This window comes from Sabethes cyaneus, chromosome 3 (assembly GCF_943734655.1).
Source record: "Sabethes cyaneus chromosome 3, idSabCyanKW18_F2, whole genome shotgun sequence".
Lineage (NCBI taxonomy): Eukaryota > Metazoa > Arthropoda > Insecta > Diptera > Culicidae > Sabethes > Sabethes cyaneus.
Genome location: NC_071355.1, coordinates 60,106,715 through 60,118,469, shown reverse-complemented (window position 1 = coordinate 60,118,469; position 11,755 = coordinate 60,106,715). Strand labels below are relative to the sequence as shown.

Sequence of the window (11,755 nt, the reverse complement as noted above, 5' to 3'; positions counted from 1 at the left end):
CTGCAGGCTTGTCTTCCTTGATTGGTGAAACAGCCTTTGCCTCAACCGGTTTCTCGTAAAGTTTGGTCTCAGTCACGATTTCTTCGACTAATTCAATTTTTTTAGCTTCATCAGTAACTGGTGAAACTGGTTTCTCAATTTCAGCAGGCTTGTCTTCTTTGACTGGCTTGTCTTCCTCGACTGGTGAAACAGCCTTTGCCTCAACTAGCTTCTCGTCAACTTTGGTCTTAGTCACGATTTCTTCGACAACTTCAATTTTCTTAGCTTCATCAGTAACTGGTGAAACTGGTTTCTCAATTTCAGCTGGCTTGTCTTCTTTGACTGGCTTGTCTTCCTTGACTGGTGAAACAGCCTTTGCCTCAACTAGCTTCTCGTCAAGTTTGGTCTCAGGCACGATTTCTTTGACTACTTCAATTTTCTTAGCTTCATCAGTAACTGGTGAAACTGGTTTCTCAATTTCAGTAGGCTTTTCTTCCTTGACTGATGAAACAGCCTTTGCCTCAACTGGTTTCTCGTCAAGTTTGGTCTCAGTCACGATTTCTTCGAAAACTTCAATTTTCTTAGCTTCATCAGTAATTGGTGAAACTGGTTTCTCAATTTCAGTAGGCTTTTCTTCCTTGGCTGGTGAAACAGCCTTTGCCTCAACCGGTTTCTCGTCAAGTTTGGTCTCAGTCACGATTTCTTCGACAACTTCAATTTTTTTAGCTTCATCAGTAACTGGTGAAACTGGTTTCTCAATTTCAGCAGGCTTGTCTTCTTTGACTGGCTTGTCTTCCTCGACTGGTGAAACAGCCTTTGCCTCAACTAGCTTCTCGTCAACTTTGGTCTCAGTCACGATTTCTTCGACAACTTCAATTTTCTTAGCTTCATCAGTAACTGATGAAACTGGTTTCTCAATTTCTGCAGGCTTTTCTTCCTCGACTGGTGAAACAGCCTTTGCCTCAACTGGTTTCTTGTCAAGTTTGGTCTCAGTCACGATTTCTTCGACTACTTCAATTTTCTTAGCTTCATCAGTAACTGGTGAAACTGGTTTCTCGATTTCAGCAGGCTTTTCTTCCTTGACTGGTGAAACAGCCTTTGCCTCAACTGGTTTCTTGTCAAGTTTGGTCTCAGTCACGATTTCTTCGACAACTTCAATTTTCTTAGCTTCATCAGTAACTGGTGAAACTGGTTTCTCAATTTCTGCAGGCTTTTCTTCCTCGGCTGGTGAAACAGCCTTTGCTTCAACTAGCTTCTCGTCAACTTTGGTCTCAGTCACGATTTCTTCGACTACTTCAATTTTCTTAGCTTCATCAGTAACTGGTGAAACTGGTTTCTCAATGTCAGTAGGCTTTTCTTCCTTGGCTGGTGAAACAGCCTTTGCCTCAACCGGTTTCTCGTCAAGTTTGGTCTCAGTCACGATTTCTTCGACAACTTCAATTTTCTTAGCTTCATCAGTAACTGGTGAAACTGGTTTCTCAATTTCTGCAGGCTTTTCTTCCTCGGCTGGTGAAACAGCCTTTGCTTCAACTAGCTTCTCGTCAACTTTGGTCTCAGTCACGATTTCTTCGACTACTTCAATTTCCTTAGCTTCAACAGTAACTGGTGAAACTGGTTTCTCAATTTCAGCAGGCTTTTCTTCCTTGACTGGTGAAACAGCCTTTGCCTCAACTGGTTTCTCGTCAAGTTTGGTCTCAGTCACGATTTCTTCGACTACTTCAATTTTCTTAGCTTCTTCAGTAACTGGTGAAACTGGTTTCTCAATTTCTGCAGGCTTTTCTTCCTTACCTGGTGAAACAGCCTTTGCCTCAACTAGCTTCTCATCAAGTTTGGTCTCAGTCACGGTTTCTTCGACAACTTCAATTTTCTTAGCTTCATCAGTAACTGGTGAAACTGGTTTCTCAATTTCAGTAGGCTTTTCTTCCTTGCCTGGTGAAACAGCCTTTGCCTCAACTAGCTTCTCATCAAGTTTGGTCTCAGTCACGATTTCTTCGACAACTTCAATTTTCTTAGCTTCATCAGTAACTGGTGAAACTGGTTTCTCAATTTCAGCAGGCTTTTCTTCCTTGGCTGGTGAAACAGCCTTTGCCTCAACTGGTTTCTCATCAAGTTTGGTCTCAGTCACGGTTTCTTCGACAACTTCAATTTTCTTAGCTTCATCAGTAACTGGTGAAACTGGTTTCTCAATTTCTGCAGGCTTTTCTTCCTCGACTGGTGAAACAGCCTTTGCTTCAACTAGCTTCTCGTCAACTTTGGTCTCAGTCACGATTTCTTCGACTACTTCAATTTTCTTAGCTTCATCAGTAACTGGTGAAACTGGTTTCTCAATTTCAGTAGGCTTTTCTTCCTTGGCTGGTGAAACAGCCTTTGCCTCAACCGGTTTCTCGTCAAGTTTGGTCTCAGTCACGATTTCTTCGACAACTTCAATTTTTTTAGCTTCATCAGTAACTGGTGAAACTGGTTTCTCAATTTCAGCAGGCTTGTCTTCTTTGACTGGCTTGTCTTCCTCGACTGGTGAAACAGCCTTTGCCTCAACTAGCTTCTCGTCAACTTTGGTCTCAGTCACGATTTCTTCGACAACTTCAATTTTCTTAGCTTCATCAGTAATTGGTGAAACTGGTTTCTCAATTTCAGCAGGCTTGTCTTCTTTGACTGGCTTGTCTTCCTTGACTGGTGAAACTGGTTTCTCAATTTCAGCAGGCTTTTCTTCCTTGGCTGGTGAAACAGCCTTTGCCTCAACTGGTTTCTCATCAAGTTTAGTCTCAGTCACGATTTCTTCGACAACTTCAATTTTCTTAGCTTCATCAGTAACTGATGAAACTGGTTTCTCAATTTCTGCAGGCTTTTCTTCCTCGACTGGTGAAACAGTCTTTGCCTCAACTGGTTTCTTGCCAAGTTTGGTCTCAGTCACGATTTCTTCGACTACTTCAATTTTCTTAGCTTCATCAGTAACTGGTGAAACTGGTTTCTCGATTTCAGCAGGCTTTTCTTCCTTGACTGGTGAAGCAGCCTTTGCCTCAACTGGTTTCTCGTCAAGTTTGGTCTCAGTCACGATTTCTTCGACAACTTCAATTTCCTTAGCTTCATCAGTAACTGGTGAAACTGGTTTCTCAATTTCAGCAGGCTTTTCTTTCTTGGCTGGTGAAACAGCCTTTTCTTCAACTGGTTTCTCGTCAAGTTTGGTCTCAGTCACGGTTTCTTCGACTACTTCAATTTTCTTAGCTTCATCAGTAACTGGTGAAACTGGTTTCTCGATTTCAGCAGGCTTTTCTTCCTTGACTGGTGAAGCAGCCTTTGCCTCAACTGGTTTCTCGTCAAGTTTGGTCTCAGTCACGATTTCTTCGACAACTTCAATTTCCTTAGCTTCATCAGTAACTGGTGAAACTGGTTTCTCAATTTCACCAGGCTTTTCTTTCTTGGCTGGTGAAACAGCCTTTTCTTCAACTGGTTTCTCGTCAAGTTTGGTCTCAGTCACGATTTCTTCGACTACTTCAATTTTCTTAGCTTCATCAGTAACTGGTGAAACTGGTTTTTCGATTTCAGCAGGCTTTTCTTCCTTGACTGGTGAAACAGCCTTTGCCTCAACTAGCTTCTCGTCAACTTTGGTCTCAGTCACGATTTCTTCGACAACTTCAATTTTCTTAGCTTCATCAGTAACTGGTGAAACTGGTTTCTCAATTTCAGCAGGCTTGTCTTCTTTGACTGGCTTGTCTTCCTTGACTGGTGAAACTGGTTTCTCAATTTCAGCAGGCTTTTCTTCCTTGGCTGGTGAAACAGCCTTTGCCTCAACTGGTTTCTCATCAAGTTTAGTCTCAGTCACGATTTCTTCGACAACTTCAATTTTCTTAGTTTCATCAGTAACTGATGAAACTGGTTTCTCAATTTCTGCAGGCTTTTCTTCCTCGACTGGTGAAACAGTCTTTGCCTCAACTGGTTTCTTGCCAAGTTTGGTCTCAGTCACGATTTCTTCGACTACTTCAATTTTCTTAGCTTCATCAGTAACTGGTGAAACTGGTTTCTCGATTTCAGCAGGCTTTTCTTCCTTGACTGGTGAAGCAGCCTTTGCCTCAACTGGTTTCTCGTCAAGATTGGTCTCAGTCTCGATTTCTTCGACTACTTCAATTTCCTTAGCTTCATCAGTAACTGGTGAAACTGGTTTCTCAATTTCTGCAGGCTTGTCTTCCTCGACTGGTGAAACAGCCTTTGCCTCAACTGGTTTCTCGTCAAGTTTGGTCTCAGTCACGATTTCTTCGACAACTTCAATTTCCTTAGCTTCATCAGTAACTGGTGAAACTGGTTTCTCAATTTCAGTAGGCTTTTCTTCCTTGCCTGGTGAAACAGCCTTTGCCTCAACTAGCTTCTCATCAAGTTTGGTCTCAGTCACGATTTCTTCGACAACTTCAATTTTCTTAGCTTCATCAGTAACTGGTGAAACTGGTTTCTCGATTTCAGCAGGCTTTTCTTCCTTGGCTGGTGAAACAGCCTTTTCTTCAACTGGTTTCTCGTCAAGTTTGGTCTCAGTCACGATTTCTTCGACTACTTCAATTTTCTTAGCTTCATCAGTAACTGGTGAAACTGGTTTCTCAATTTCAGCAGGCTTTTCTTCCTTGGCTGGTGAAACAGCCTTGGCCTCAACTGGTTTCTCGTCAAGTTTGGTCTCAGTCACGATTTCTTCGACTACTTCAATTTTCTTAGCTTCATCAGTAACTGGTGAAACTGGTTTCTCAATTTCAGCAGGCTTTTCTTCCTTGGCTGGTGAAACAGCCTTTGCCTCAACTGGTTTCTCGTCAAGTTTGGTCTCAGTCACGATTTCTTCGACTACTTCAATTTCCCTAGCTTCATCAGTAACTGGTGAAACTGGTTTCTCAATTTCAGTAGGCTTTTCTTCCTTGCCTGGTGAAACAGCCTTTGCCTCAACTGGTTTCTCATCAAGTTTGGTCTCAGTCACGATTTCTTCGACAACTTCAATTTCCTTAGCTTCATCAGTAACTGGTGAAACTGGTTTCTCAATTTCAGTAGGCTTTTCTTCCTTGCCTGGTGAAACAGCCTTTGCCTCAACTGGTTTCTCATCAAGTTTGGTCTCAGTCACGATTTCTTCGACAACTTCAATTTCCTTAGCTTCATCAGTAACTGGTGAAACTGGTTTCTCAATTTCTTCAGGCTTTTCTTCCTTGACTGGTGAAACAGCCTTTGCCTCAACTGGTTTCTCGTCAAGATTGGTCTCAGTCACGATTTCTTCGACAACTTCAATTTCCTTAGCTTCATCAGTAACTGGTGAAACTGGTTTCTCAATTTCAGCAGGCTTTTCTTCCTTGGCTGGTGAAACAGCCTTTGTCTCAACTGGTTTCTCGTCAAGTTTGGTCTCAGTCACGATTTCTTCGACTACTTCAATTTTCTTAGCTTCATCAGTAACTGGTGAAACTGGTTTCTCAATTTTTTCAGGCTTTTCTTCCACGATTGGTGAAACAGCCTTTGCCTCAACTGGTTTCTCGTCAAGTTTGGTCTCAGTCACGATTTCTTCGACTACTTCAATTTCCTTAGCTTCATCAGTAACTGGTGAAACTGGTTTCTCGATTTCAGCAGGCTTTTCTTCCTTGACTGGTGAAACAGCCTTTGTCTCAACTGGTTTCTCGTCAAGTTTGGTCTCAGTCACGATTTCTTCGACTACTTCAATTTCCTTAGCTTCATCAGTAACTGGTGAAACTGGTTTCTCAATTTCAGCAGGCTTTTCCTCCTTGACTGGTGAAACTGCCTTTGCCTCTACGAGCTTCTCGTCAAGTTTGGTCTCAGTCACGATTTCTTCGACAACTTCAATTTTCTTAGCTTCATCAGTAACTGGTGAAACTGGTTTCTCAATTTCTTCAGGCTTGTCTTCCACGATTGGTGAAACAGCCTTTGCCTCAACTGGTTTCTCGTCAAGTTTGGTCTCAGTCACGATTTCTTCGACTACTTCAATTTCCTTAGCTTCATCAGTAACTGGTGAAACTGGTTTCTCAATTTTTTCAGGCTTTTCTTCCACGATTGGTGAAACAGCCTTTGCCTCAACTGGTTTCTCGTCAAGTTTGGTCTCAGTCACGATTTCTTCGACTACTTCAATTTCCTTAGCTTCATCAGTAACTGGTGAAACTGGTTTCTCGATTTCAGCAGGCTTTTCTTCCTTGACTGGTGAAACAGCCTTTTCTTCAACTGGTTTCTCGTCAAGTTTGGTCTCAGTCACGATTTCTTCGACTACTTCAATTTTCTTAGCTTCATCAGTAACTGGTGAAACTGGTTTCTCGATTTCAGCAGGCTTTTCTTCCTTGGCTGGTGAAACAGCCTTTTCTTCAACTGGTTTCTCGTCAAGTTTGGTCTCAGTCACGATTTCTTCGACTACTTCAATTTCCTTAGCTTCATCAGTAACTGGTGAAACTGGTTTCTCGATTTCAGCAGGCTTTTCTTCCTTGGCTGGTGAAACAGCCTTTTCTTCAACTGGTTTCTCGTCAAGTTTGGTCTCAGTCACGATTTCTTCGACTACTTCAATTTTCTTAGCTTCATCAGTAACTGGTGAAACTGGTTTCTCAATTTCAGCAGGCTTTTCTTCCTTGACTGGTGAAACAGCCTTTGCCTCAACTGGTTTCTCGTCAAGTTTGGTCTCAGTCACGATTTCTTCGACTACTTCAATTTCCTTAGCTTCATCAGTAACTGGTGAAACTGGTTTCTCAATTTTTTCAGGCTTTTCTTCCACGATTGGTGAAACAGCCTTTGCCTCAACTGGTTTCTCGTCAAGTTTGGTCTCAGTCACGGTTTCTTCGACTACTTCAATTTCCTTAGCTTCATCAGTAACTGGTGAAACTGGTTTCTCGATTTCAGCAGGCTTTTCTTCCTTGACTGGTGAAACAGCCTTTGTCTCAACTGGTTTCTCGTCAAGTTTGGTCTCAGTCACGATTTCTTCGACTACTTCAATTTCCTTAGCTTCATCAGTAACTGGTGAAACTGGTTTCTCAATTTCAGCAGGCTTTTCCTCCTTGACTGGTGAAACTGCCTTTGCCTCTACGAGCTTCTCGTCAAGTTTGGTCTCAGTCACGATTTCTTCGACAACTTCAATTTTCTTAGCTTCATCAGTAACTGGTGAAACTGGTTTCTCAATTTCTTCAGGCTTGTCTTCCACGATTGGTGAAACAGCCTTTGCCTCAACTGGTTTCTCGTCAAGTTTGGTCTCAGTCACGATTTCTTCGACTACTTCAATTTCCTTAGCTTCATCAGTAACTGGTGAAACTGGTTTCTCGATTTCAGCAGGCTTTTCTTCCTTGACTGGTGAAACAGCCTTTGTCTCAACTGGTTTCTCGTCAAGTTTTGTCTCAGTCACGATTTCTTCGACTACTTCAATTTCCTTAGCTTCATCAGTAACTGGTGAAACTGGTTTCTCAATTTCAGCAGGCTTTTCCTCCTTGACTGGTGAAACTGCCTTTGCCTCTACGAGCTTCTCGTCAAGTTTGGTCTCAGTCACGATTTCTTCGACAACTTCAATTTTCTTAGCTTCATCAGTAACTGGTGAAACTGGTTTCTCAATTTCTTCAGGCTTGTCTTCCACGATTGGTGAAACAGCCTTTGCCTCAACTGGTTTCTCGTCAAGTTTGGTCTCAGTCATGATTTCTTCGACTACTTCAATTTCCTTAGCTTCATCAGTAACTGGCGAAACTAGTTTCTCGATTTCTGCAGGCTTTTCTTCCTTGGCTGGTGAAACAGCCTTTGCCTCAACTAGCTTCTCGTCAAGTTTGGTCTCAGTCACGATTTCTTCGACAACTTCAATTTTCTTAGCTTCATCAGTAACTGGTGAAACTGGTTTCTCAATTTCTTCAGGCTTGTCTTCCACGATTGGTGAAACAGCCTTTGCCTCAACTGGTTTCTCGTCAAGTTTGGTCTCAGTCACGATTTCTTCGACTACTTCAATTTCCTTAGCTTCATCAGTAACTGGTGAAACTGGTTTCTCGATTTCAGCAGGCTTTTCTTCCTTGACTGGTGAAACAGCCTTTGCCTCAACTGGTTTCTCGTCAAGTTTGGTCTCAGTCACGATTTCTTCGACTACTTCAATTTTCTTAGCTTCATCAGTAACTGGTGAAACTGGTTTCTCAATTTCAGCAGGCTTTTCTTCCTTGACTGGTGAAACAGCCTTTGCCTCAACTGGTTTCTCGTCAAGTTTGGTCTCAGTCACGATTTCTTCGACTACTTCAATTTTCTTAGCTTCATCAGTAACTGGTGAAACTGGTTTCTCAATTTCAGCAGGCTTTTCTTCCTTGGCTGGTGAAACAGCCTTTACCTCAACTGGTTTCTCGTCAAGTTTGGTCTCAGTCACGATTTCTTCGACTACTTCAATTTTCTTAGCTTCATCAGTAACTGGTGAAACTGGTTTCTCAATTTCAGCAGGCTTTTCTTCCTTGGCTGGTGAAACAGCCTTTGCCTCAACTGGTTTCTCGTCAAGTTTGGTCTCAGTCACGATTTCTTCGACTACTTCAATTTTCTTAGCTTCATCAGTAACTGGTGAAACTGGTTTCTCAATTTCAGCAGGCTTTTCTTCCTTGACTGGTGAAACAGCCTTTGCCTCAACTGGTTTCTCGTCAAGTTTGGTCTCAGTCACGATTTCTTCGACTACTTCAATTTCCTTAGCTTCATCAGTAACTGGTGAAACTGGTTTCTCAATTTCAGCAGGCTTTTCCTCCTTGACTGGTGAAACTGCCTTTGCCTCTACGAGCTTCTCGTCAAGTTTGGTCTCAGTCACGATTTCTTCGACAACTTCAATTTTCTTAGCTTCATCAGTAACTGGTGAAACTGGTTTCTCAATTTCTTCAGGCTTGTCTTCCACGATTGGTGAAACAGCCTTTGCCTCAACTGGTTTCTCGTCAAGTTTGGTCTCAGTCACGATTTCTTCGACTACTTCAATTTCCTTAGCTTCATCAGTAACTGGTGAAACTGGTTTCTCGATTTCAGCAGGCTTTTCTTCCTTGACTGGTGAAACAGCCTTTGTCTCAACTGGTTTCTCGTCAAGTTTGGTCTCAGTCACGATTTCTTCGACTACTTCAATTTCCTTAGCTTCATCAGTAACTGGTGAAACTGGTTTCTCAATTTCAGCAGGCTTTTCCTCCTTGACTGGTGAAACTGCCTTTGCCTCTACGAGCTTCTCGTCAAGTTTGGTCTCAGTCACGATTTCTTCGACAACTTCAATTTTCTTAGCTTCATCAGTAACTGGTGAAACTGGTTTCTCAATTTCTTCAGGCTTGTCTTCCACGATTGGTGAAACAGCCTTTGCCTCAACTGGTTTCTCGTCAAGTTTGGTCTCAGTCATGATTTCTTCGACTACTTCAATTTCCTTAGCTTCATCAGTAACTGGCGAAACTAGTTTCTCGATTTCTGCAGGCTTTTCTTCCTTGGCTGGTGAAACAGCCTTTGCCTCAACTAGCTTCTCGTCAAGTTTGGTCTCAGTCACGATTTCTTCGACAACTTCATTTTTCTTAGCTTCATCAGTAACTGGTGAAACTGGTTTCTCAATTTCTTCAGGCTTGTCTTCCACGATTGGTGAAACAGCCTTTGCCTCAACTGGTTTCTCGTCAAGTTTGGTCTCAGTCACGATTTCTTCGACTACTTCAATTTCCTTAGCTTCATCAGTAACTGGTGAAACTGGTTTCTCGATTTCAGCAGGCTTTTCTTCCTTGACTGGTGAAACTGCCTTTGCCTCAACTGGTTTCTCGTCAAGTTTGGTCTCAGTCACGATTTCTTCGACTACTTCAATTTTCTTAGCTTCATCAGTAACTGGTGAAACTGGTTTCTCAATTTCAGCAGGCTTTTCTTCCTTGACTGGTGAAACAGCCTTTGCCTCAACTGGTTTCTCGTCAAGTTTGGTCTCAGTCACGATTTCTTCGACTACTTCAATTTTCTTAGCTTCATCAGTAACTGGTGAAACTGGTTTCTCAATTTCAGCAGGCTTTTCTTCCTTGACTGGTGAAACAGCCTTTGCCTCAACTGGTTTCTCGTCAAGTTTGGTCTCAGTCACGATTTCTTCGACTACTTCAATTTCCTTAGCTTCATCAGTAACTGGTGAAACTGGTTTCTCGATTTCAGCAGGCTTTTCTTCCTTGACTGGTGAAACAGCCTTTGCCTCAACTGGTTTCTCGTCAAGTTTGGTCTCAGTCACGATTTCTTCGACTACTTCAATTTCCTTAGCTTCATCAGTAACTGGTGAAACTGGTTTCTCGATTTCAGCAGGCTTTTCTTCCTTGACTGGTGAAACAGCCTTTGCCTCAACTGGTTTCTCGTCAAGTTTGGTCTCAGTCACGATTTCTTCGACTACTTCAATTTTCTTAGCTTCATCAGTAACTGGTGAAACTGGTTTCTCAATTTCAGCAGGCTTTTCTTCCTTGACTGGTGAAACAGCCTTTGCCTCAACTGGTTTCTCGTCAAGTTTGGTCTCAGTCACGATTTCTTCGACTACTTCAATTTTCTTAGCTTCATCAGTAACTGGTGAAACTGGTTTCTCAATTTCAGCAGGCTTTTCTTCCTTGGCTGGTGAAACAGCCTTTACCTCAACTGGTTTCTCGTCAAGTTTGGTCTCAGTCACGATTTCTTCGACTACTTCAATTTTCTTAGCTTCATCAGTAACTGGTGAAACTGGTTTCTCAATTTCAGCAGGCTTTTCTTCCTTGGCTGGTGAAACAGCCTTTGCCTCAACTGGTTTCTCGTCAAGTTTGGTCTCAGTCACGATTTCTTCGACTACTTCAATTTTCTTAGCTTCATCAGTAACTGGTGAAACTGGTTTCTCAATTTCAGCAGGCTTTTCTTCCTTGACTGGTGAAACAGCCTTTGCCTCAACTGGTTTCTCGTCAAGTTTGGTCTCAGTCACGATTTCTTCGACTACTTCAATTTCCTTAGCTTCAACAGTAACTGGTGAAACTGGTTTCTCAATTTCAGCAGGCTTTTCTTCCTTGATTGGTGAAACTGCCTTTGCCTCTACGAGCTTCTCGTCAAGTTTGGTCTCAGTCACGATTTCTTCAACTACTTCAATTTTCTTAGCTGCATCAGTAACTGGTGAAACTGGTTTCTCAATTTCTTCAGGCTTGTCTTCCTCGATTGGTGAAACAGCCTTTGCCTCAACTGGTTTCTCGTCAAGTTTGGTCTCAGTCACGATTTCTTCAACTACTTCAATTTTCTTAGCTTCATCAGTAACTGGTGAAACTGGTTTCTCAATTTCTGCAGGCTTTTCTTCCTTGACTGGTGAAACAGCCTTTGCCTCAACTGGTTTCTCGTCAAGTTTGGTCTCAGTCACGATTTCTTCGACTACGTCAATTTTCTTAGCTTCATCAGTAACTGGTGAAACTGGTTTCTCAATTTCAGCAGGCTTTTCTTCCTTGACTGGTGAAACAGCCTTTGCCTCAACTGGTTTCTCGTCAAGTTTGGTCTCAGTCACGATTTCTTCGACTACTTCAATTTCCTTAGCTTCATCAGTAACTGGTGAAACTGGTTTCTCAATTTCAGCAGGCTTTTCTTCCTTGACTGGTGAAACAGCCTTTGCCTCAACTGGTTTCTCGTCAAGTTTGGTCTCAGTCACGATTTCTTCGACTACGTCAATTTTCTTAGCTTCATCAGTAACTGGTGAAACTGGTTTCTCAATTTCTTCAGGCTTTTCTTCCTTGGCTGGTGAAACAGCCTTTGCATCAACTGGTTTCTCGTTAAGTTTGGTCTCAGTCATGATTTCTTCGACTACTTCAATTTCCTTAGCTTCATCAGTAACTGGTGAAACTGGTTTCTT

General features: G+C 42.3%; 1 protein-coding gene across 1 annotated transcript in view; it reads right to left on the bottom strand.

Annotated features, from left to right (window-relative positions):
- Nucleotides 1-227: 227 nt before the first annotated feature.
- The window catches only part of LOC128739631 (ankyrin-2-like), a 168,625-nt gene continuing 157,097 nt past the window's right edge, over nt 228-11,755 (bottom strand). Inside the window, exons 18-20 of the mRNA XM_053835127.1 lie at nt 2,207-2,269; nt 369-436; nt 228-249 (exon numbers count right to left, since the gene is read on the bottom strand). Of these exons, the coding sequence (XP_053691102.1) occupies nt 228-249; nt 369-436; nt 2,207-2,269 (153 nt within the window). The remainder of the gene's footprint in view (nt 250-368; nt 437-2,206; nt 2,270-11,755) is intronic.